We start from the raw sequence: 24,076 nt of genomic DNA on the forward strand, positions 1-24,076 counted from the left end.
AATATTCTAATTAGGAGGGAGGCAGATGAGCAGGATTAGCGAGAGGGGCCCCTCTGATGATGGGGCTGCGAGAGACACTCAGCCGCTCCTGTGTCACCCCGGCTCTCCTGACATTTTAATCATGTAGAAATGCTCAATTTACATAGCTCTGCCTAATTAGACACAGTGGCAATTACGTTTGTGGATTTTCCTCCTTTCTAAAGACGACTTACTCTGCAAACAGGAAGCCAGTTCTGAAAGAAGTATCTGCAGTGTTTCCCCACCAAGGAGAAACCTCTGTCCACAGGAGTGGGGTTGGGGATGGTCAGCATCCTTCAAAGAGAGCAGAAAGGCCCTGCCTGTGGTCCTTTGTGCGTTTAAGCCACAGGTCGTGTTGGGAAACCACATGGGCAGGGCGTGGCAGGCTGAGTTCCCACCCAGTGTGGGTGCGCCCTCCACACACGTGCAGCCGAGGCCCTGCAAGGTCTGTTTCTAAGTGGAGACACACCGGCCACTGCCAGCCAGAGCATCCCACCCACAGAGGGCAGCTCGGGACAGAAAGCGGACAGTGTAGTGGATGGCGGCCCCAGCAACCGGGCACTGGCTGCCCCAGGGGCTTGTCTTAGTGCAGTTGTATCGGGAGTGCATGGTACACAGTAGGTGCCCAGTGAACCACCTTGCTCCCTCCCTCTCCCCACCACCCGCGTGAATGACCATCTCCCTGGGGGAGGCTCAGAGCAAGCCCCCCAACCCTGTGTGCATTCTCTGACCCACTCCCTGTGTGGCTCCAAGCCCCAGGCCACCATCCTCGTTCCCCCAGCTCCCACTGGTCCCAGGTGCCTCTGTGGCCCCAGACAGGCTGGCTGTGGGCCCTTCCTCTGGGCCACCAAGCCTCCAGCTCACCCGTCCAGCCACACTGTGTCCTTATCCTGGCCTCACATGACCTGGGCCCTGGGGATGGAGCCTTCTCTCGGCCCCTCATCAAGTCTCTCCCTGTCTCTCCCTCACTGGAGCTGGGTCACGTCTTCTTGTGGGGACACTGCCCTGATGGTGGGGTACAGGGGTGCTGGGAGAGAGGTGCATGCATATGACATGGGTCATGCAGGCCCACAGGAGGGGACCCCCAGCAAAGAAGAAAAGTCCACAGAGTATCTGCCCCACACAGCTCTGTAGGAACTGCAGGTTCAGTGAGAGAAGAGGAGTCTGGGGGGCTTCCCTAAGGAGGTGACATCTGGTGAGAACATGGGAAGAACCAGATGGAAGAGGCCAGCGAGCCCAGTGGCAGGAGAGGGGAGGGGTGGAGACAGAGCCTGCGTGGTGGTGGTGGGGCCAGGCCGTGGGATACCGGGGCCGAGGAGCTCAGGGGCGGCGGGCCTCGGGTGCTGTCCTTCTGCCCTTGTCCGGGTCCACCCTCCCCCTCCCTCTGTCTGCGGGGCTGCCCTTTCCTGGGCTGGGCCCTCCCAGGCTGCCCCCGCACACCTGAGGGCTCGCCCCACAGTGGGGAAAGCGGCGGGAGGAGTGGCCAGCAGCTGTCTCAGGATAATCGCAGTGCTGGTCCGTGGATGCACTAATTAGTGCAGACAGCTTGTGCTTAATTATTTCACTTGACCCGCTTAAGATTCAGCAACTACCTGTTCTGGGGGGAGCTAGGGGGAGGAGATTTTGGGGGGGGCAGCCAGTGAGGTGCCTATGACTGACCCAGGAGCGGTCCCAAAGGAGAGGCCGGCCTCAGGGGTGGGACTGAGCTGATCAGAGGCCAGAGGACATGGGGCCGGGCACCGCCCAGGCTGTTTCTTCCCATGTGGTTGGGTCTCTGAGAACTCGAAGCCAGGCTGGTCCCAGAACACCAGCTGGTCCATCACGTGCCGGACAGCTAGCCAGGTGCTGCGGATCCCAAGGAGGGGGCATGCAGGAGGAGGTACGCACACTGAATTCTCCAAGAGGTACTCCTGCCCCCACCTGGGCCCAGAGTGGGCAGCTGCTTCAGGGTCGGTTGCCAGAGCAAACAAAAACAGAGCCTGCTCAGTTAAAAGTGAACTTCAGACAACAATGGACAGTTTGTGGTATGGGGGCTGAGCTCTGAGACCCCATGGCCCTGGGCAGCTAAGAGCCCTGCAGCCTCGCCTTTCTCATCTGGAAAGAGACGCTGCTCCAGGAGTCTCCCCAGAGCAGTTTCAAGGACTAAGCTGTGACGATGCACGCAGTGCTTGGTCCGTGCTGAGGCCCCCGGGGCTCCCCACTGTCTGGAACAGGCTCTGCCACACATGAGCTCAGCACACGCTTGCACGAGTAGCAGGCATGCCCACACCTCCTCCTGCTTCTGGCTGACCACCCGTCCTCCGTCTGTCCCATTACACACTTGCCTGGTTATTCGTAGGTAAAGGCAAACCAGGGACAGCCCACAGGCCGCTCGCAGGGGAAAGCAGGGGCATGGTGTTCAGAGCTGCTCCGTGCCTTTGGAACCAGCAGCTTCCCCGAGCTTTCCCAGCTGGGGTCTCCCTGCTCTGCAGAAGGTCCCCTGGGTGCTGCCCTCTCTCCTTGGGACAGAGGCCCCAGAAACACCTCTTCTCTCCTCCAAGCCTGAAACTGCAGCCAGGCTCCCAGCAGGACTGCAGCGGGCTGCTCATTATCTCAAACAGGGCAGGTGATGGCTCAGCAGGCTGGGCGATCGGGGCCAAGGGCTGGTATCACCTGCTCTCGCCTCTCTGCTTCCTTCACCTGAAGTCCAGGCTCATCTAGCAATGAGCAGGGGCTCTTTAGAGGTGGTGGAGGCCCGCGAGGCTGTGCTGGGCGGGGGAGTGGGTCTGTGCCCCGGGGGAGGTGGGTGGGACTCTCTGCTCTGCCGGGCTGGAGCCCAAAGTTGCCAGGATCTTGGACTCATGGTCTCCAGCACTGTGAGAGGACACACTTTCTTTGTCAGGACAGCCCTGGGACACTCATATGCACCCTTCCCGAGACCAGGACGGGGCCTCCGTGGACACCCCCGCCCCAGTCCTTTGTGGACGGCACATGATGCCATTCCCTTATAAGCCACGCCACCACCTGGCCTCATTTATCTGGCGGGGATTGTCCCCCCTCACCCACTCCTCCCTCCTGCGAGGTCAGCCCCACACAAGCAGTCACTGCCCACTACTCTCTGGCACCCTCGGTGGTTTCCAGCACAAAGTTGGTGCTCAGTGAAAATTTTTGATTGCTCAGAACCAGTTAAACAGGTGGTGTGCAGTGTTCAGAAAAAGTGGGTCTTTCGTCCCAAAGGGGAGGAAATATAACTGATTTTATCAACCTCCAAGGCTCAGAGCAAGGCCATCTCTTCTGGGAAGCCTCCGACTTCTTCATAGTCAGCTCTACCTCATCCATTCACAGCAGCTTGTGGACACAGTCCACTGCCCATACATGCAGCCCACTGCATATACACAGGGTCTACTCTATATGCATGTGCGACTCACCCCCCCCACGTGATCTATTGCATATAGACACACGACCCACTGCACATAACGTGATCTGCATATTCACATGCAGCCCACTATATGCGAAACCGACTGCTTATACGTGTGACCCACTGACTATACACACAGTCCACTCCATATCAACGTGATCCACCTCATGTCTACACACGATCCACATAAGACACACACGTTGGAGAAGACTCTTGAGAGGCCCTTGGACTGCAAGGAGATCCACCAGTCCATTCTAAAGGAGATCAACCCTGGGTGTTCTTTGGAAGGAATGATGCTAAAGCTGAAACTCCAGTACTTTGGCCACCTCATGCGAAGAGGTGACTCATTTGAAAAGACTCTGATGCTGGGAGGGATTGGGGGCAGGAGGAGAAGGGGACGACAGAGGATGAGATATTTGGATGGCATCACGGACTCGATGGACGCGAGTCTGAGTGAACTCCGGGAGATGGTGATGGACAGGGAGGCCTGGCGTGCTGCGATTCATGGGGTCGCAAAGAGTCGGACACGACTGAGCGACTGAACTGAACTTCATATAAGCATGTGATCCAATCATATAAACATGATGCACTTTATATAAATGTGACCTACATCATATAAACACACGATCCACACCATAAACATGTCATCCACTGCATGAACACATGACCCCCCCCTCCTCCATTCCTCTGGTGGCAACAGCAGCAAACATCACCATTCCACGCAGGCCCGCAGTGAGCTCTCTGGGTCATCCTCTCCCACACAGACTGCAGTGGGGAGGTCGTGCCCCAGCCCCAGGGCGCCCACCTCACCTCTCGGTCCAGGCCAGCAGCCACTGTCACGATGTCGCCGGTCTCACTGTTGATGGTGAACATGTTCTGGGAGGGGCTCTGCGGGGTCTGGGTCACGATCCGGTAGCGCACCATCCCGTTGGCTGTGGTGGCATCATCCGCGTCGTTGGCTGTGACTGTCATCACGTAGGTGCCTGCAACAGAGATGGCAGCTCGTGTGGGACTCGCCTGCCACATCCGCCGCTGCCCCTCGCACGCACCCCAGCGGATGTCTCCCGCAGTCATATCTTCCTGGAGGCTGGATGTGGTGCATGTCACTCTTCACCTGTGGGCTGGACTGCTGCCAGGTCCTGGGGAATGTGTCTGTCCCTCCCCCCACCCCCATAACCCCCTGCAGAACCATGGGGGTGGGGCCTTCCTCCCAGGCTCAAGTCTGCTCTGAGGTTGCTGCTCTGACTTCATCAGGAGAGGGAGCCACCCAGGGTCAGCGCAGCCCACAATTCTGTCTCAAAACCCAGCACATTCCCTCCTGAGCCACACAGCCCAAGGCTCTAGCCGGCATGGAGGGGCTCAGCACATAGTAAAGAAACAGGGGTGTGTCCTGAAGGTGCCTAATAGGCACTGGACGATGCTAAGTGAGAAGAGACCCCGCAGAGGGGATGCTCTGCACACTGATGCAGAGGCAGGTGGAGTAAATTCGGGGTGTGCAAGCCCAGAGGTGGTGAGTACCTACACCCTCCCCCAGCTCAGCACCCGTTCCCCACCAGGCGCCAGGTCGAGGTCTACAGAGGACACCCTGGGAGAGTTCCCTGCCTCCTGAGAGCGGGGTGTGGCGTTCCTGTTGGTGTCTACCCTTCCCCACTGGGAGGCCCTGGCTAGATCAGCATACCCTCCACCCCTGGCCACAGTGATCAGGTCAGCCGTGGGCTGACCAGTCAGAGCTTGGGAGCAAGGGGATATGCTTTTTGGGGTTCCTAGGAATTCAGTGTGCCATCCCTGCCCCTGGACTTGGCTGGGCCAGCGTGTGAGGTTGGAGGCTGTGGTCACTTTTTGGCAACAGAGATAGAAACTGAAGGACAGGGCCATCTCAGAGGAAACAAAGCCATGCCAGGCTCAAGTGACCACCTCTCACTGGGCAGCCCCTGGGTCAAGCTGCACCTGAAGCTCTTATCTGTATACAGAAAAAAATGAAGACTTTTCTTTATTAAGCAGTTTTAGGTTCACAGCAAGACTGAGGGGAAGGTCCCTTACGGATGCTTTGTACACCTGAACCAATATTAGAACATATTCCCCTCCTTGTCTCATGCTATTTTAGGCTTCCCTGGGGGCTCAGATGGTAAAGAATCTGCCTGCAATGCAGGAGACCCAGGTTTGATCCCCAGGTCAGGAAAAAGGGAAGGGAAGGGAGAGGTCAGGAGAAGGGAATGGCAACCCACTCCAGTATTCCTGCCTGGAGAATCCCATGGACAGAGGAGCCTGGTGGGCTACAGTCCATGGGGTCACAAAGGGTCAGACACGACTGAACTAACACTATACTACCTTTGTTGCTTGCAACCTGGAGTTCTGACTGGCATGGGCTCCAGCCCTGCACCTGCCCCTGGGGCCTGGGGTACGCTGCCTTTGTCCTCATCTGCATGTTCTTGGTTCAGCTCCTTGTTCCCAGGTTGGAACAGTGTGCTGTCGAGGGCCCACAGGGGTGAGGGAGTGTGGGCACCATCCTCCACTGGGTCCTTCTTGAAGGTGCTGGCTTATGCTGAGGCTGAACTTGGCTTGGGGCTGGGGGCCTCCAGGCCTGTTGGGATCCAGGGTGGTAATGGGCAGGGGGCTTTATTCATCAGACACATGCTAGGCATTTGCTCTGGGCTGGTGCTGCACGAGGAGCTGGGTGGACAGTGGTGTAGACACTTCCATGGTCGAGGCAGGGGTCTCTCCTGGAAGCTCCTGGAGTCTCTCACTGCACGAGGTGTGTGCCCGGCAGGTCTTCTTGCGTGCCTGTCCAGCCTCTCCTACCCTCCGTGCAGGGAGGGCCTGACACAGAGTCAGCTTTGCTGTCGACTTTAACTGAATAAAAGTTTCTCAAGGCAGATGCATTTCATGGAAACAGAAAAGAAGGCAAACAGCAAGAGGAAGGCGGAAATCTGTTTTACAGGGCTCAGGTTTTTCTATCCTTATCCTCCAACCAGAGACTAATGGGCTCAGGACCCGTCTTTTCATGACTGTAAGACAGGACATCCTCGCTGGGTGGGGCTCGACGCTGTGGGAGGAAAGGCGCTCTAGGCCTGCAGCCCCTGCTGCCCACTCATAGAATCCTCAGATTTATAGTTTTTTTTAATCAACATGTAATCCACGCATCAGAAAATTCACCCTTTTAAAGTGCTCAAGTCTGTGTGTTCTGGCATCTTCAGTTGTTGTGCCATCGTCAGCAGAAAGTATAGTTCCAGAGCGTTCCGTCATCCCCCCGAGAAATCTGTGCCCATTAAGAGTTTCCCCACATCCTCCTTCCCAGCCCCCAGAAACACGCGTCCACTTTCTGTTTCTATGGATTGGCCTCTTCTGAGCATGGCTTATCAATGAAATCATATACCATGTGGCCTTTGCATCTGGTGTCTTTCTCTGAGGCTAATGATTTCAGGGTTCATTCCTCTTTAAGGCTGAATAATATTCCAGTGTATGGGGATGCTTAGCCCTCAATTTCCTGGTGGCTTAGCTCATAAAGAATCTGTCTGCAGGGCAGGAGACCCTGGTTCATTCCCTGGGTTGGGAAGATCCCTTGGAGAAGAAAACAGCTACCCAACTCCAGTACTCTTGCCTGGAGAATTCCATGGACAGAGAGCCTGGCAGGTTATAGCCCAAGGGGTCACAAAGGGTTGGACATGACTGAGTGACTTTCACTTCACTTGCCCCTCAGTTACTGAGTGAGCACTTGCTGTGTGCAGACTCCAGGCTCTGTGCTCAGTGTGCAGGGAACAACCATATGGCTGTGGTCCCACCCCTAACAGGCCGGTGAAGATGGGCAGAACGCACAGGAGACAGATCCTTGGAGCTGGGGTGAGGGCTTTGGAGGGGGTAAGAATGCTTGTGTGAACATGTAGAGTAACTAGATGGGAGGGGACTACAGAGGAAGCAGGGCAGGCCTGAGAGATGAGGGCAGTCGGGTGGAGAAGGGGGGCAGGACTGTAGGGGAGACAAAGGCCTTGGGGCAGAGAAGAGCTCTGGGTGTTTGAGGAAAAGAGAGGTGGGGGCATGTGATGGGGCTGGAGGTAGGCTGGGCTCATGGCAAGGATTTTGGACTTTGTTCTAAGATCACAGGGAGATGTTTTCATCAGGAGAGTGGGTCGAATGTATGTCTTAAAGACACACAGGGGGCTTCCCTAGTGGTCCAGTGGCTAGGAATCCACCTTGCAATGCAGGGCTGGGGACATCAGTTCAATCCCTGGTCCAGGAAGATCCCACGTGATGGAGGGCAACTAAGCCTGAGAGCCACAACTACTGAGCCCACACATTCCAACTGCTGAAGCCTGTGTGCCTAGAGCCTGTGCTTGGCAACAAGAGAAGCCACCGCCTTAGAAGCCTGGGCACCACAATGATGAGTAGCCCCCGCTCGCCACAACCAGAGAAAGCTGACATGCAGCTCCGAAGACCCACCACGGTCAAAAAATTTAAAAAGTAAATAGATCAATCTTAAAAACATATATCATTAAACAAAACAAAAGACATGCAGAGAGCAGGCTGCAGGCAGCCGGAAGTGTGTGTAGGGGGGTGGCGAGGGTGGCAGGGACGACATGAACTCATTCGCTGGATTTCAGAGGGAATTGGCTACAGTCAGACCAAGATGTTGCACACCCACTAGGATGTTTATTCCTTCATTCCACACATCTTTATCGAGTGTCTTCTAGGGGAAACATACAGAACTTCTGTGTTTTGAAAGCCATAGGAAGAAAGTCCATCAAACGCACCCACCTAGCTTCATGCAATGGCTATTCTCAAAGAATTGTGTGCAAACCCAGTTTTAATGAATTTAATTATCAGTAGAATTTCCCCAGAGACATTCAGTATTTAAAATAAATCCAGGAAGTCCTGTTTTTAGCAAATGGTGGACAATGTTTATTTTAAACCAGTCTTCCGAGGAAAATGAGAGAAGCTGGACCTCACATGCAATAAGAGCATCTCATTCAGGGCAGAGAGACACCGGAGGCACAGACTTGGAGGGGGCTGGCTGGAAAGGGGAGCCCAGGCCCGGGGCCATCTTTCCCTTCGAGATGTTTGCTGATTCCAAATCTGACAGCCGAAGAGCTATATGGATCTTTCAACAGAGTGATGGGAATGGGGTGAAAATACTGAGCTTAGGGCTTGCCGTGGGTGTGTGGGGGTGAACACCTGGAAAATGCTTGAGTCTTTGGGCTAATCTGGAAGGGCAGTGCACTTCCAGGGGTGAGGGTGAATGGGAAAGAGATGGCCTCGCAGGAGCACGGCTCTAGTTAAGGTGACTTCGGTTACCAGTGTCCCCGGCAGGAGCAAAAGCACATCCTCCACAGAGACAGGTACCGTCTCACACAGCCTCAAGTCACCACGGCAACTGTTCACATGCAGGCCTCTGCCCATGATGAATGAGGCACACAGGAAGACAAAACCTGTCTGAAAACAGCAAAAGAACTGACCAGGACCAGACCAGGGGAGACTCTGATAACTGAGTCATCAGAGGCAGATTAAAAACAAATCAGCCAGGAACTTCGCTGGTGGTCCAGTGGTTGAGAATCTGCCTTGGAATGCAGGGAACACAGGAGCCAAGATCCCACATGCTGCAGGGCAACTAAGCTCGTGTGCCGCAAGTACTGAGCCCGTGCTCTAAAGCCCGTGTGCCTCAATTAAGGTCCCATGCAGCCAAATAAAAACAAAACCCAAATCTGCCAGAAAAGATAGGATGCCCCACACTAGGCCCCTACTGCCAGTCCCCCAGCCCCCACTGGGGCATGCCCAAGGCCCTCTCCATGCCTTCTAGTCTGCCTGTGATGGTGGCTGGTGACACCCCCCCCCCACCTCCCCCCCCAGCCCCGCCACCCGGTGCTCTGAACACATAGCCTCTGCTGGTTCCCATCGGCCAGTCTTTATTTCCACATTACTGTCAGGGAAGGTGGATGTGGGTTCTGTGTGTGTTCTGTTGCACAAGTGCGTGTGCATCAACAATAGTCTCAAATAAAAGGAGAAAAATGTCCCTGACCTGTGAAGCTCACACCTAGCAGTGCAAACTGAAAGGTCAGGGCAAGGCCAGGATGAAAGGTCAGGGCGAGGTCAGGACAAAAGGTCAGGGAAAGGTCAGGCGTGCTGAGGCATGCCCGGGCATGTCGGGACATGCCCCGGCAGAGGGCACTGCAGACACACCCCAGAGACGGGCCGGCAACCAAGCCAACCAATCAGGAGCCGACACGAAGCCCTCACCGTCCAATCAGGAACCGACACGGAGCCCTTGAACACCAATCACCGCCGAGCCTGCGTTTTCTTCCTTATATGGGAGCCCTGGCCTGGGCTATAAAACCCCTTTCCCACCTCTCACACCTCGCAGACTCCACAGACTCCCTTTACCCCGGAGACTCCCTTTGGTTCGCAGACCCCCCCTTGCTTCCCTGCTTACCCGCCCCTGGGAGTTCTGCCTGAGAGCGACCGCCCAATAAAAGGCCCTGTTCAACGGTCCATAGGGGTGGTTCCTTCTTCCTGCGGCGTTTCTTACATCTGGCGCCCAACGTGGGGCTCGAGGTGAGGGCTTCTGGCACTTGCCGTAGAGGCCCCCTCGAGCTCCACTGCCGCAGTAGCCACCCGGACCCAGGCGGCTGACCAACCCCCCGGACAGCAGGATACGGGGTAAGTCCCTTCGGCTTTGGAGCCCGCTCTCCCTGGCGACCACTTCCTAGGATCCAGTAACCAGTGGCCACTTACTGGGTCCTCCCGGTCACCAGCTCGTGAAGGAGACGTCCCGAACGGCTGTGTAGACCTCCGGCTTCGGCCTCCGGCTTCGGCCTTCCTCGGTCCCCCAGTACGGGAGGAAGACATTCCGAACGGCTGTGCGGACCCCCGGCTTCCCTTGGCACCCGAAGACATTCGGGCAGCAAGGGTTAGTCTCCGTTTGGTGATCGCCATGGGATCGACGGCCTCCAAACCCGATCCCCAATATTCCACCCCCTTAGAGTGCCTGCTGGCTAACCTGTGGACCCTAAAACTAAAGGGATATATCTGCCCCAAGCAGCTCACTTTTCTGTGTTCACAAGCCTGGCCTCAGTATCCCCTAGATAATGGCTCACAATGGCCAGCCACAGGGACATTTGACTTTGACGTCCTCCGTGATTTAGATAACTACTGCCGGAGAACGGGAAAATGGTCTGAGGCCCCCTATGTTCAGGCCTTTTGGGCATTGCGCTCTCGCCCCACCCTGTGCACCACGTGCACTCCCCGCCAAATCCTGCTTACCATGGCTCCCCCTATTCCACCCTCCCGGGCCAAACCAGCTCCTCCCGTCTCTGAGTCCTCTGCTTTCTCTGTTCCCCCGGAAGATCTGGTGGCCCCTCCTCCCTATACCTCTCCCACGGCGGCCACCCCCTCCACTCCGGCCGCTCCAGCCCCCGAGACTCCACCGCCGGCCCTGGATCCTCCGGCCCTTAACCCTATCTTGTATCCTCCTCTTCCCCCCGTCACTCCCTCCCCTTCTCCGGTTAGCTCCCACACTCGCTCCCACAGCAACCCTCCGGGAGCCTCCCCTCCCCCTCCCCCAGCCACGCTATTCCCTCTCCGACAAGTAGCCGGAGCTGAGGGTCTGGCCCAAGTCCATGTCCCCTTCTCTCTCCAAGACTTAGCACAGATTGAGGCCAAACTGGGTTCTTCTCCTCCAACCCCATTCAGTACATTAAGCAGTTTACTGGTCTGACCCACTCCTACGCCTTGACATGGCAGGACATATATGTCATCCTGGGGTCTACCACCACCCCCCGAGGAGAGGCAGGCTATCTGGACGGCAGCCAAGGCTCAGGCCGACCACCGGCACTATGCCAACCCCTCCCCTGAGCGCCCCCCAGGGGCTCAGGCGGTTCCCGACACTGACCCTGACTGGAACTACCAGGAGAGGGGTGGTGGCCAGCCGCGAGTACGCTATATGATCGAGTGTATCCTCGATGGGATGGAAACGTCCTCTCATAAGGTTGTAAACCTCCTCAAACTAGATGAGGTGACCCAGGGGCCCGACGAAAACCCAGCCATGTTCCTTAATCGGCTGACCGAGGCCCTCGTCCAATACACCAGGCTGTCACCTGAGTCCCCCATCGGGGTGGCCACCTTGGCCAATCGTTTTATCTCCCAGTCTGCCCCCGATATCTGAAAAAAGTTGGCTGAGGCTGAGGACGGCCCTCAGACCCCTATCCGAGACCTGGTAAAAATGGTTTTTAAGGTCTACCATGCCCGCGAGGAAACTGCTGAGGCCAGCCGAAAGGCAAGGCTCAAGCAAAAGGCTAAATTTCAGGCAAGCCTCCTAAACCAGCAAACCCAGGCCTTGGTAGCGGCCCTGTGGCCGGCGGTGGGCTCGGGGCCCCAAAACCCCCCTCTGGGGGCCTGCTTCAAGTGTGGCCAAGAAGGGCACTGGGCCAGGATGTGCCCCAATCCGCGACCTCCTTCCAAGCCGTGCCTGTTGTGCAAACGACGAGGACACTGGGCTAGTGACTGTCCCCAGGCCTTTCGGGCCTCAACCTCTAGGGGCCGGGGACCAGAGCGCCCCAGGGAGACCTCCTGCCCTCCTTCGGCTTTGGAGCTGCTGAACTTCGACGGTGACTGACGCCGCCCAGACTCGGGGACCCCAATAACCCAAGCCGAGCCCAGGGTAATGCTCCAGGTAGCGGGTAAGTCCATCAATTTTTTGGTTGATACGGGGGCTACCTATTCGGTCCTTCCCTCTTTCGGAGGCACTCTACGTCCTTCCCAGGTTTCGGTTATGGGCATTGACGGCCAACCCTCGTGTCCGCTCCAAACCCAACCACTATCCTGTCAGTTAGATTCCTGTCTATTTACCCACTCCTTTCTGGTCATTCCCTCCTGCCCTACTCCTCTCTTGGGAAGAGACATACTTGCTAAGCTGAAGGCCACTCTTCAGTTAGCTCCAGGATCAGCTCCCACGTCAGGAGCCTTCCTAATGCTACTGGTTGACCCTCCAACCTCTTCTGTTAATCCTGAGGTCTGGGACACCCGAGTCCCGGTGGTGGCTCAACACCACCCTCCAGTCCTCATCTGGCTAAGGGACCCCACCTGTTTCCCAGCCCGGTCCCAGTTTCCTTTATCTACTCGCAACCTCAGGGGGCTAAAGCCCATCATCGACTGTCTCATGGGAAAGGGTCTCCTGATCCCCACGACCTCCCCCTGTAACACGCCTATCCTCCCTGTTCGGAAGGCTTCAGGAGACTACCGGCTAGTGCAGGATCTCCGCCTGATCAACGCGGCGGTAATCCCTGCCCATCCACTTGTCCCTAACCCCTACACCCTTCGTTCTTCCATACCTCCTCAGACTTCTCATTTCACCATTATTGACCTCAAGGATGCCTCTTTTACCATCCCACTCCACCCCGACTGCCAATTTCTCTTTGTGTTCACCTGGACTGACCCCAACACCCAGCTGACCACACAACTCACATGGACTGTACTCCCTCAGGGGTTCAGAGACAGTCCCCACCACTTCGGGCAAGCTCTGTCCCGGGACCTGGCTAGGTGCTTGCTCTGCCCTAGCACCCTCCTCCAGTACGTAGACGACTTGCTCCTTTGTAGCCCCTCAGAAGAGACCTCCCGACAACATACTGCAACCCTCCTCAATTTCCTTGGTTCCCAGGGTTACAGAGCCTCACAATCCAAAGCCCAACTGATTCAGACTTCTGTTGTCTATCTGGGTCTCCGAATCACTCCGACCACTAAAGCCCTGACAGCCGACCGGTGTAGCCTCCTCCGGTCCATTTGCCCTCCGGCCGACGGAAACCAGATATTGTCCTTCTTAGGACTGACGGGATTCTTCCGACACTGGGTCCCAAATTATGCTACCCTGGCCAAACCTCTATATGCGGCAGCCAAAGAGACTCCCACAGGGCCGCTGTCTTCCCCCACCGAAGTGATTCAGGCCTTCCACACTTTACGCTCAACTCTATTGGCTGCACCTCCTCTCTTTCTCCCAAATCCCAACTATCCGCACCATCTATACTCTGATGAAAAGGGAGGGATAGCCTTTGGAGCCTTGGTGCAACGGATTGGCCCCGAATTGCTGCCTATTGCTTACATATCCAAACAACTTAACCCCACAGCCAGGGGATGGTTCCCCTGCCTGCGGGCACTAGCGGCAGCGACAACGTTGTACGCCGATGCAAAAAAGCTGATTCATGACCAACCCCTGACCATCTTCTCGCCTCACCGTCTTGGTGACCTTTTAGCCTCTAGATTTCTTTCTGAACTCAGCGAGTCCAGGCTCCAACAATTTCACCTGGTATTTCTGGACAATCCTCAGGTTTCCGTGGGCCGCTCCCCACAATTAAACCCGCTTTCCTCGCTACCCTCACTCCCTCTCTCCTCAGAACCCCCAACCCACTCATGCTCGGAGGTCCTTGAGTCCCTTATGCAACCACCCCACAACCTGTTCTCCAAACCTCTACCAAATCCAGAGCTAACTTTGTTCGTCAATGGGAGCTCAAAGCGAGACCCCAATGGAAACCGAAGGACGGCTTATGCTGTGGTAACCACCCGGGAAGTCCTGGAGGCTCAGCCCTTGCCACCCGGGACGACTTCTCAGAAGGCTGAATTAACAGCCCTGACTAGAGCCTTACACCTAGCAGAAGGAAAAAGGGCCAATGTTTACACAGACTCCAAATATGCCTTCTTGATTGCCCATTCTCACGCGGCAATCTGGAAAGAATGGGGCTTCCTGACCACTAAAGGATCTCCCATCTGTAATGCCCCCCACATTACTCGACTATTGGATGCCTTATCCCTGCCCAAAGAGGTTGCTATCATACATTGCAAGGGACACCAAAATACTCATGACATTGTCGCTCTGGGTAACAACATGGCAGATCAAGTGGCTTGACAAATTACCTTACAACAAGCCCCCGAGCCCCTGCTGACTTTGAGATCCACCCTCCACCCAGATTATTCGAGCAAGGAAGCCAGAGCCTTGCTGGCGCAAGAAGGGGCTCAGAGGCACCCGTCGGGATGGATACTGCTCCATAATAAACCAGTGCTTCCTGAGCGCCAGGCTAAGACCATAATATCCCAAATTCACAATACCCTCCACATCGGACCAAGAGCTCTCTTTTCCTTTCTCAGCCCTGTCTTTTCTCCCCCACATCTCAGACAGACCATATATGCTGTCCACCGATCCTGCCTAACATGTGCCTCCACCTCTCCTCAAGGAGGACTCTGACCCCCACAGGAGACTCACCAGTTGAGGGGACATATGCCCGGACAGGATTGGCAGATAGACTTCACCCACATGCCCAGACATCGAGCCTACCGCTATCTGGTGGTCTTGGTGAACACCTTTTCAGGATGGGTCGAGGCCTTCCCCACAGCCCGGGAGATGGCAGCGGCAGTGGCGGAGGTCTTGACAGCCCATCTCATCCCCAGGTTTGGGTTGCCAAACTCTCTCCAGTCTGACAATGGGCCGGCATTCATCTTGCAGATCTCTCAGCAGGTAGCTGCGGCCCTAGGTATCGGCTGGCATCTCCACATCCCCTATTGGCCCCAATCGTCAGGAAAGGTAGAGCGGGTGAACGGCATCATCAAGACGCATCTGACCAAGCTAGCCTCAGAATTGCGGCTGTCTTGGGTCGACCTCCTTCCTCTGGCACTTACTCGCATTCGCACCACACCACACTCCAAAACAGGTTTGACCCCTTTTGAACTGCTCTACGGCAGGCCCTATCTCCTGACTCACCTCCCAGATGGAGAGGCTCCCCCACTCACGGGATAGCTCCCCCTCTTCTCCCTCCTACGATCCTTGCTGAGGGAACACGCAGATCGGGTCCTGCCACAACCGACAGACGACGCAGGGCCCACCCAGCCTCTGGCCCCAGGAGATCGGGTACTACTGAAAACCCTGAGTCCCGCCCACTACAGCCTCGCTGGACGGGACCCCATACTGTAATCCTCACCACTCCTACAGCAGCCAAACTCCTGGGACACGAGCCCTGGTACCACCTGACCTGCCTCAAACGAGCTCCCCCAGGTCTCCCGGAGACAGGGGTGGCCCTGGGCCCGACCCCTCCTCCTCATCACTCCTACCGCTCCACCCTCACAGGGCCGACCAAACTGACCATTACCCGAACCCCTCTGTCGCCGATTCCCGAGTGACTGAGACACCACCATCCAAATCTTTCATTAAGAGGAGAGGGAGGAACACCTTAGGGAGAGCACCAGAGGGAGAGGACAGAAGGAACAGGACAGAGAGGAGGAGACGCAGAGAAAGGAAGGAAGAGAGGGAAGGAAAGAACCAAGGGAAATGGAACCAGAGAAGGAAAGAGGAGAAAGTCAGAGAAAGCAACAGAAAGTCAGAGAAAGGAAAGAGAAGAGTTGAAGAGCGAAAAGGAGAGAAGGCAAAAGAAAGTAGGAGAGAGAGATAGAGTGGCGGAGAGAGTGAGAAAAGGAAGGAAGAAAAAGACTGAAACTGAAAGAGAGGAAAGAGAGACAGAAAGGAATTAGAGAGTGTGACAGAAGAGAAAGGAGAAAGCAAGGCAGAGAAGCAGAAAAGAGAGACAGAATCGAAGGAAAAGAGAGAGAGACGAAGGCAGAAACTGCCAGGAAGGAAGGCAAAAGGCGAGAGAGAGAGAGGCCCAGCAGGGCTGGTTCGAATCCTGGTTCCAGAGCTTCCAGAGCTCCCCTTGGCTGACAGCTTTGCTATCTTCCCTAGTGGGACCGATCATCATTCTCCTACTGCTCCTGACTTTCGGGCCCTCGTCAAACAATGGCTCAACACGGTCCAGCTGATGGTGCTGCGACAACAGTACCAAGGGCTTCCAACAAGTACTCCGTGGCAAGATTAATGGCAGACGCCCCCTGTCATCCCGACCGTACCCTACCCCATCCCGGCCGTACCCTACCCCTCGTCGCCCCCGTTTAGCAGGAAGTAGCCAGAGAGAGTCGGCGCCCCTTGTCCTATATCAAAAAGGCCGGGATGAAAGGTCAGAGCAAGGCCAGGATGAAAGGTCAGGGCGAGGTCAGGATGAAAGGTCAGGGAAAGGTCAGGCATGCTGAGGCATGCCCGGGCATGTCGGGACATGCCCCGGCAGAGGGCACTGCAGACACACCCCGGAGACGGGCCGGCAACCAAGCCGACCAATCAGGAGCCGACACGAAGCCCTCGCCGTCCAATCAGGAACGGACACGGAGCCCTTGAACACCAATCACCGCTGAGCCCGCGTCTTCTTCCTTATATGGGAGCCCTGGCCCTGGCTATAAAACCCCTTCCCCGCCTCTCACACCTCACAGACTCCCTTTGCTTTGCAGACCCCCCCTCGCTTCCCTGCTTACCCGCCCCTGGGAATTCTGCCCGAGAGCGACCGCCCAATAAAAGGCCCTGTTCAACGGTCCATAGGGGTGGTTCCTTCTTCCCGCGGCGTTTCTTACACAAACAAGGAGCACAATTAATAAGTAATTGAGAACTTCCCTGGTGGCTCAATGGTAAAGAGTCTGCCTGCCAATGCAGGGGACAAGGATTCTATCCCTGGCTGGGAAGATTCCACATGCTGCCAAGCAACTAAGCCCGTTGCTGAAGGCTGCTGTTCTAGAGCCCACCAGCTGCAACTACTGAGCCCGCATGCCCTAGAGCCCGTGCTCTGCAACAAGAGAATCCACCGCAATGAGAAACCCGCACACCACGATGGTGAGTAGCCCCTGCTTGCTGCAACTAGAGAAAGCCCATGCAAAGTGGTGAAGACCCAGCAGAGCCAAAAATAAATAAATTAAAAAAAAATAATTGATGCTGAAAGTCTGACAACTGGCTGAATAAACTGGTACATTCCCACAATGGAAATCATTTAAAGCCAGAATATTTCGACACTTGAAGTGTTCATGATATACAGCAAAATTGAGAACAATCTAGTTTCTAAACTGTGTTCTTTAATATAACAATGTGTTCATGCAGAGAGGAGACCAGAGGGATCTTTGACAGACATGCTCACGGCAATCTGCGTGGCAGGCAAGATGGGAGAAGGCGTTTTTTTCTTTGCGATTTTCTCTATATCTCCCAAGTTTCCTCCAAAGATTATTACTTGATGATCAGAAGGTAAAATGTTATTTTTGAAAAGGAAAACTGATGGGACTTTTTTTCAGCCTTAATCACAATTTGGTTTCCTTCAAAACAGATTCTGAAAATCTGGCGGATCCACGGCCACTGCTCTGTGGTCAGGTGACCCAGGCGTGCCCAAGTGCTCTGAGCCCAAAGGCCAAGGGCAGGGTTGCCATGGCAACAAACCCAGATGAAATATAAGTGTTCAGGGGCCCTGGAACTGATCTAGGGCTCAGGGTTATTTTCGCTTCCTTCCTAGAAGAAGGGGGAGTCAGAGGTGGAAGGAGCTCCTTTCTGAAACCTGGAGAGCTGCCTGGGGGAGACGGCCTCTGCTTGTGGTCTGGGCACTCGTCCTAGCCCCCAGCGCCACCCCCAGTAGGCACTCAGAGATGGTTCCTGACTTGGGGGCCAGGCCTTGACCTGGGCAGCACCCTACCTCTGCCCCTGGCCCGTGTCCCGTGACTCACTCTCCTTACACTCGAGGGTGCCCCTTCCTAAACCCTCCAGCAAGTGTTCAGCGGCTACATCGCACCTTGGGTTGTGAGCAGGGCTGGCCTCCAGTGTCTGGGAAGGCGTGACCTGGCCATCAAGTCCCCAGCTAAGCCTGACCCTTCTCCAGTGGGGCAGGTCTGGTCCATGGGCAGCCATAAGCACCCAGTAGCCCCAACGTCATGGTACACCTGCTGAGGCAGCCTGGGCCACCCATGGGAGGGAGCAGTTTGACCGTGGTACCCAGCTGTGCGCTCTGCTGGGCCTGCCTACTGCAGCAGCCTCTGTCGTAACCTGGGAGTTAAGCCTCTCCCCACCAGCTGGGCTGTGAGATCCAGGAGGGAATCACCTTCTGTGGCTTTCTCCTTGGGTCTCCCTGCCTCCCCAGCAGAAAGGCCTGACTTCATCTTAACAAATGAAACTGAACATCGCTCTGCATTTTCATCTAAGAGGGCATGCTGTCTGCTGCCTGAGATGCTGGACATCTCTTTATTAATCAGGCCAACAGGAAAAGGGGGAGAAGACAGAGGTTGGGCTCTAGCGAGGAGTTCATGTACAAACGCTGCCATGCGCCTTAAAGGATTAATTTCACAAGCCTTAAATCGCAGTTTAATTTGAAAACTAATTCAGCCCCATAATTGGCTTTCTGCTCAAATCACTGAGGCTAAAGATTTAAATTCTTAATATTCGGATGACTTTCAAGTATCCGGTGCCATCTGTGCAATAGTCCGTGGCATTAGTCTCAGGGGGACCTCCACCGGCACAGAAATAAAATAAATAAATAAACAGGGCCGACTAATAGAATAATCTATTTAAGCAAAAACTTTGCGTTATATAGATGAAGGTTTCTTTGACTTCATTTGCAGCATGTAGATTTCTCTGCTATTTAATATTTTAAAGTGACATTAATTTCAAAATTTATAATATAGGTCCTCATCCAGTTACAAGGGGTTAGGAAAAGCAGAGATTCCAACTAGAGCTTTTTTTTTTTTTAGTAAAAATAATTGATAAGGAGGCATCTTTTCTTGGGAGGCTCGAGAGACGCCATGAGACCTGTCTGGCTGCCTCCAGGCAGGAGAGCACATGGCAACTCTGATTTCCACAGGGAAATGGTATTGTAAGGACATGGACCCCCAGCTGGCGCAGAGGGGAGAGGGGGGTCCAGGCTATGAGGTTGGAGCTGTGAGGTCTGTCCTGAGCCCTGTGAGCTTATTTCCTGAAAAGTGGGGGCTGGGCAGGGTGGCAGGAAGTGTGAGACTGGAGGGTCAGCAGGATAAACCTGACCAGGGGTTGAGCCACATAGCATCAGACACCGCTGGCCGCTGGGGTACACCGCTGGCCGCTGGGGTACACCGCAGGCCTGGCCGCCTCCCTCTGCACAGGTGTGGACCCTCCAGGAGGCCTTCACAGAACTGATGTGCACCCTCCAGGGAGGGTGGGGGCCTGGGCACGGAGGTGCGGTCCCCACCCCCGAGCTGGCCCGTGACTCAGGCTGAGCTGTCACTGAATCCCACCCTTGCTCAGGCACATGGTGGTGGAGGAGGTGATGGAACAGACAGGGTCTCTGCCCCGCAAAGGGGAGAAGCAGTGATGACAACAAACTAAGAAAATGCAGTAGTGATAGGACCAGAGTGTGCAGGGAGGGGCTCCTGGTGAGAGCGGTGGGGAAGACAGCTCTGGAGAAGCGAGGAGGAGCCAGTGTGCCAGCGGTCAGGGGGAGAATGGCCAGGCTGCGCGCGCAGCCCGGGCAGAGGCCCTGGGGCAGGAAAGACTCCTCCCATCCTAATGGCCTTTGCCCACGCATGCATCAGATACCCTCTGTAGGCCCCTACCTAGCACACCTGTCTTTTGGTTCCCCAACTGGACAATGGGCTTCCTGTAGGTGGCGCTCACGCTTTCCCGCCCTGGAGAAGGGGCACCTCACACACAGCTTTTGTGTGTGCTTTTCCAGGGGGATGGTTCCCACGCTCCACACTGCCCTTCTCTCCTGATAGTGGGTGTGACGCTTGGAGGTACAGCAGCCATATTGTGACATCGTAGTGAGAAATCAGAGGGAGGCAAAGGGCACAGAGATGGGAAGCCTGCCGGCTTCATGCACTCATCTAAAACGCCACTAGTTTTAGCTGGGTTTTCTGAGACTTGCGTCCATAGTTATTCCTGACCCAGGCTGGGGAGGGGAGGCAGTTTAGCTCCATGGTTAGAACTGCAGCTCACGAGCCAGATCACCTGGTTTAACTCTTGTCCCCACCTGAACCGTAGCAGGACACTCCCGGACCTCTGCCCCTACTTCCCCGCGCTGGCCCCGCCCCCGCACTAGCCCCGCCCCGCACTAGCCCCGCCTGCATGTCCTCTGCACCAGCTCCACTCTGAAATACCCTGATAACAGCATCTGATGCTGGTCTCTTGGGTGGTTTAACAAAGGCTGAGACCACCACCCCGTGGAGCACATTAACTACTTGATGACCATGAGTTCTGAGCACGTGTGGCCCGACCTACAGGCGCCTAAGAGTTGCGACCCCGCCCCACCCCGTGACCCCGCCAAGCAGAGATTTGTGCAGGAGCTAATCATCGCTCCCCCGCTCGCCCCCCACACCCTCACCCCCACCCCTGCAAGAAGGGTTTGGATCTCTTGAGCACGAACCGCCTGTCCTGGTTTGGAGCCGTTTCAGTAAACACCACACGTTCCTTCACCACAACCACATCCCATGTGGGTGGACTGGCAGCGCCCGGCAGGGAGTGTGGTTCGGCGGCGCGTGCTCCCGCAGTGTGTCTTCTTACCTGCTCTTCGCCTCTGTTCCCTCCTGCCCACAGTGCCTGTCACGGGGCTGTACACGGTTCAGCAGGTTTCCTGTCTGGAGGCCCTAACACGGTGCCCAGCCCCCAGCGGCCCAGGCAGTGCTTTTTCCATGGTGGCCGCTAGTCAGAGCATCAGTGGCAGATGCACCGACTGCAGGGGAGCCCGAGGCCTCCAGCAGAGACGCGGGGCCTCCCCGGGCAGGTTCGGGAGCCTGGGAAGCGGTTGGGCTCAGAAGCTGCAGGTCATGGGGCCCAGAGTTTTTTTATCTGTGCTTCTTAAAGAGGGCAAGTTCCAAGGAGCCGAACTTGACCATTTAAAGATGCGCCTGAACCCGGGAGGGGCACTCGGAGGTGCAGGAGAGCGCTTGCTTCTGGTGAAGAAAACAGTTGGCCTGGCCGAGGGCCTCCTAGGGTCTCAGCCTCCGCTCTGCAGTGCCACCCCCCCAACCAACCCCATGCAACTCTGGGAACAGGACTGAGGTCGGAGGGGTGAGTAGAGGGCCCGATGGGGAAGCCTGCTCGGCTGGAAGCCGGTGCTTACAGGGGTTCCTCCAGCTTCTTCTCCTGAACGCCCTCTGCTGCGGCCCACTGGCCAAGGCCCAGCTGTGGCCTCACCAAGGAGGGCGCCTCCCCGTCCCTCTCCTGCACATCCTCCTGAAGGGGGCAGGGCCTGGAGGAGCACCTGGGCCCAATCCTCCCATCAGCTCTGGGACCAGGCCTCAACTTGGCTCCGGCTGGCCCAGCCCAGGCTGCAAAACGGCCATCGTTCAGCCGTGGCCAATGGGGAGTTTGTGATAATTCAGAACGTCTGAGGTCTAGCTTGGCCATCAGGTGACCTGAGGGATGCAGGAACGTAATGTAGAAGACAGCTGGTTTTAAGCGAGTTTAATGGTTCAATCTGAGATTCCATCTGACAATGTAACTTGCTACCAGAGTTGTGAAAATGAACTGATATTTTGAGTAAGAACATTTAACAATAGTAATAATACCCATTAATAGTAATCACACCATTAACAATAGCACAGGTGTCAGCTGCCTCAGGTGGACACCTTCAGCTGATTCCCCAAGGTCGGTGGTACTATCACCCCCATTTAACGATGAGACTGAGTGGCCGGCCGAGGCCTCGCCATGCCACATGCTGGCCACAGCTGGCCACCGGGAGTCTAAGATGAGTGGCTGAGTGCCACACGATGGCACCTGCCAAGTGCACAGTCCCACCCCGTGAGGATAAGGGTAGCTGGAGCCTGAAACAGCCTTTACCTCCGCTCCACTCAAGGTTTCCTGTGGAGCTCCCCGCATCCAGGGAGCAAGGGGCTGGCAGATCAGTGGATGGGAGCAGAAAACACAGAGCAAACCCGTAAACAAGCCACCTGACTTTTGAGAAAGGTACACAAGCAGCTCAGTGAAATAGAGAAGCCTTTCCAACAGACAGCGCAGGAACATCTGGGCATCCGTAAGCAAAAAATGAACCAGACTAAGTCTCACGCCTTCTATAAAAATCACACAGAAATTAACTCAGATAGAAAAGTCAATGTCCAAAAGTGAATTTCAACAGTCTATAGCATCCCTGAAATGTGAATATAATGGAGGGGGTGGGGGAAGCACCTTTCTTGGTTAATAGATGAAGAAATTTGAAACATTAAGAAAAAAGAAATTAACTTGGAATGGACCAAGGACAAAAAATAAAATGTGAAACTTAAAACCTTTAGAATGCAGCCTAGAACATATTCAGGATCCAGGGTTTGGGAAGAGTTCTCAGTACCCAACTCCAGTCCATCAGAGGAGAGTGAAAAATTGAACTTCATCAAAATGAAAAACTCTTGCTCCCAAAAGACCCCCTGAAGAGCATGAAAAGCATGAGTCCCAAAGTAGGAGGAATTATCTGCAGACCACACATCTGGCAAAGGGCTTGCATCTCAAATAAAGAATCCTCAAAACTCAGTGATTAAAAAAGCAACCAATTAGAAGATGGACACAAGACATGAAGAGATGTCTCAGCAAGGAGAAGATGCAGATGGCAAGCACAGGAAGGGATCTCCACCATAGTTAGCATCAGGGAAGGAGAAATAAAAACCACAGTGAGGTACCACTGTGCACCTATCAGAACAGCTAACACGACATGATGACACCACCAAATGCTGGTAAGGACATGAAGAAGCCGGACCACTCAGATGGTGGGACAGGAGATAGTACGGTCACCCCAGAAAAGTGTGTGGCACTTCCTGGCAGAGCTAAAAACCTGGTGCCGAACCACCCAGTGATTGAGTCCTCAGGCATTTGTCCCAGAGAAATGAAAATTCACATGAAAGTCCACATGTGAGTGAAAGCTCTTGGCAGCTTCATTACTGCCCCAAACTGGGACAACAAGAATGCCCTTCAAAGGGTGAATGAGGGCAGGGCATACACACTGTGGACTTCTCAGCAATGAAAAGAAATGAGCTTAGGACACACAATTTGCCAGAGAATTATACTGAGTGGAAAAACCCAGCCCCCAAAGGTAACATGGGCTTCCCAGGTGGTGCTCAGTTTAGTTCAGTCGCTCAGTCGTGTCCGACTCTTTGCGACCCCATGAACCGCAGCACGCCAGGCCTCCCTGTCCATCACCAACTCCCAGAGTTCACCCAAACCCATGTACACTGAGTTGGTGATACCATCCAACCATCTCACCCTCTGTCGTCCCCTTCTCCTCCTGCCCTCAATCTTTCCCAGCATCAGGGTCTTTTCAAATGAGTCAGCTCTTCACATCAGGTGGCCAAAGTATTGGAGTTTCAGCTTCAGCATCAGTCCTTCCAATGAATATTCAGGACTGATTTCCTTTAGGAGGGACTGGTTGTGCTAGTGGGAAAGAATCCGCCTGCCAATGCAGGAGATACAAGAGACATGAGTTTGATCCCCAGGGCAGGAAGATCCGTTGGAGGAGGGTATGGCAACCCATTCCAGTATTCTTGCCTGGAGAATCTCTCGGACAGAGGGGCCTGGCAGTCTATAGTCCATGGGGTCACAAAAGTCGGACACAACTGAGTAACTTGAGAGCACACTCAAAGGTAACATACTGCTTTGGTCACAATTATATGAAAGTATTAAAATGACAAAATCACAGATATGGAGAGCAGGTCAATTGTTGCAAGGGTAGGGATGGTGGGCAGATGGATTGGTGAGCAGGGAGATGGGTGTTAGCCTTCTTAAATGTTGCTGTCTTGACCATGGGGGTCATGCGAATCTGCACGTGTGATAAACTGCATGGACACACACACACTCACATACACACGCATGCTGAAGTCTGAGTGAGGGCCAGGGCT

The 24,076-nt window shown here is 55.0% G+C and overlaps 1 protein-coding gene across 2 annotated transcripts in view; it reads right to left on the reverse strand.

Annotated features, from left to right (window-relative positions):
- The window catches only part of CDH4 (cadherin 4), a 480,957-nt gene that overhangs the window by 28,544 nt on the left and 428,337 nt on the right, over positions 1–24,076 (reverse strand). For both annotated transcript variants that reach the window (XM_068987048.1, XM_068987049.1), the window contains one exon: positions 4,226–4,398. In XM_068987048.1, the coding sequence (XP_068843149.1) occupies positions 4,226–4,398 (173 nt within the window). The remainder of the gene's footprint in view (positions 1–4,225; positions 4,399–24,076) is intronic.

The sequence above is a fragment of the Capricornis sumatraensis genome, chromosome 15, assembly GCF_032405125.1.
Source record: "Capricornis sumatraensis isolate serow.1 chromosome 15, serow.2, whole genome shotgun sequence".
Classification (NCBI taxonomy): domain Eukaryota; kingdom Metazoa; phylum Chordata; class Mammalia; order Artiodactyla; family Bovidae; genus Capricornis; species Capricornis sumatraensis.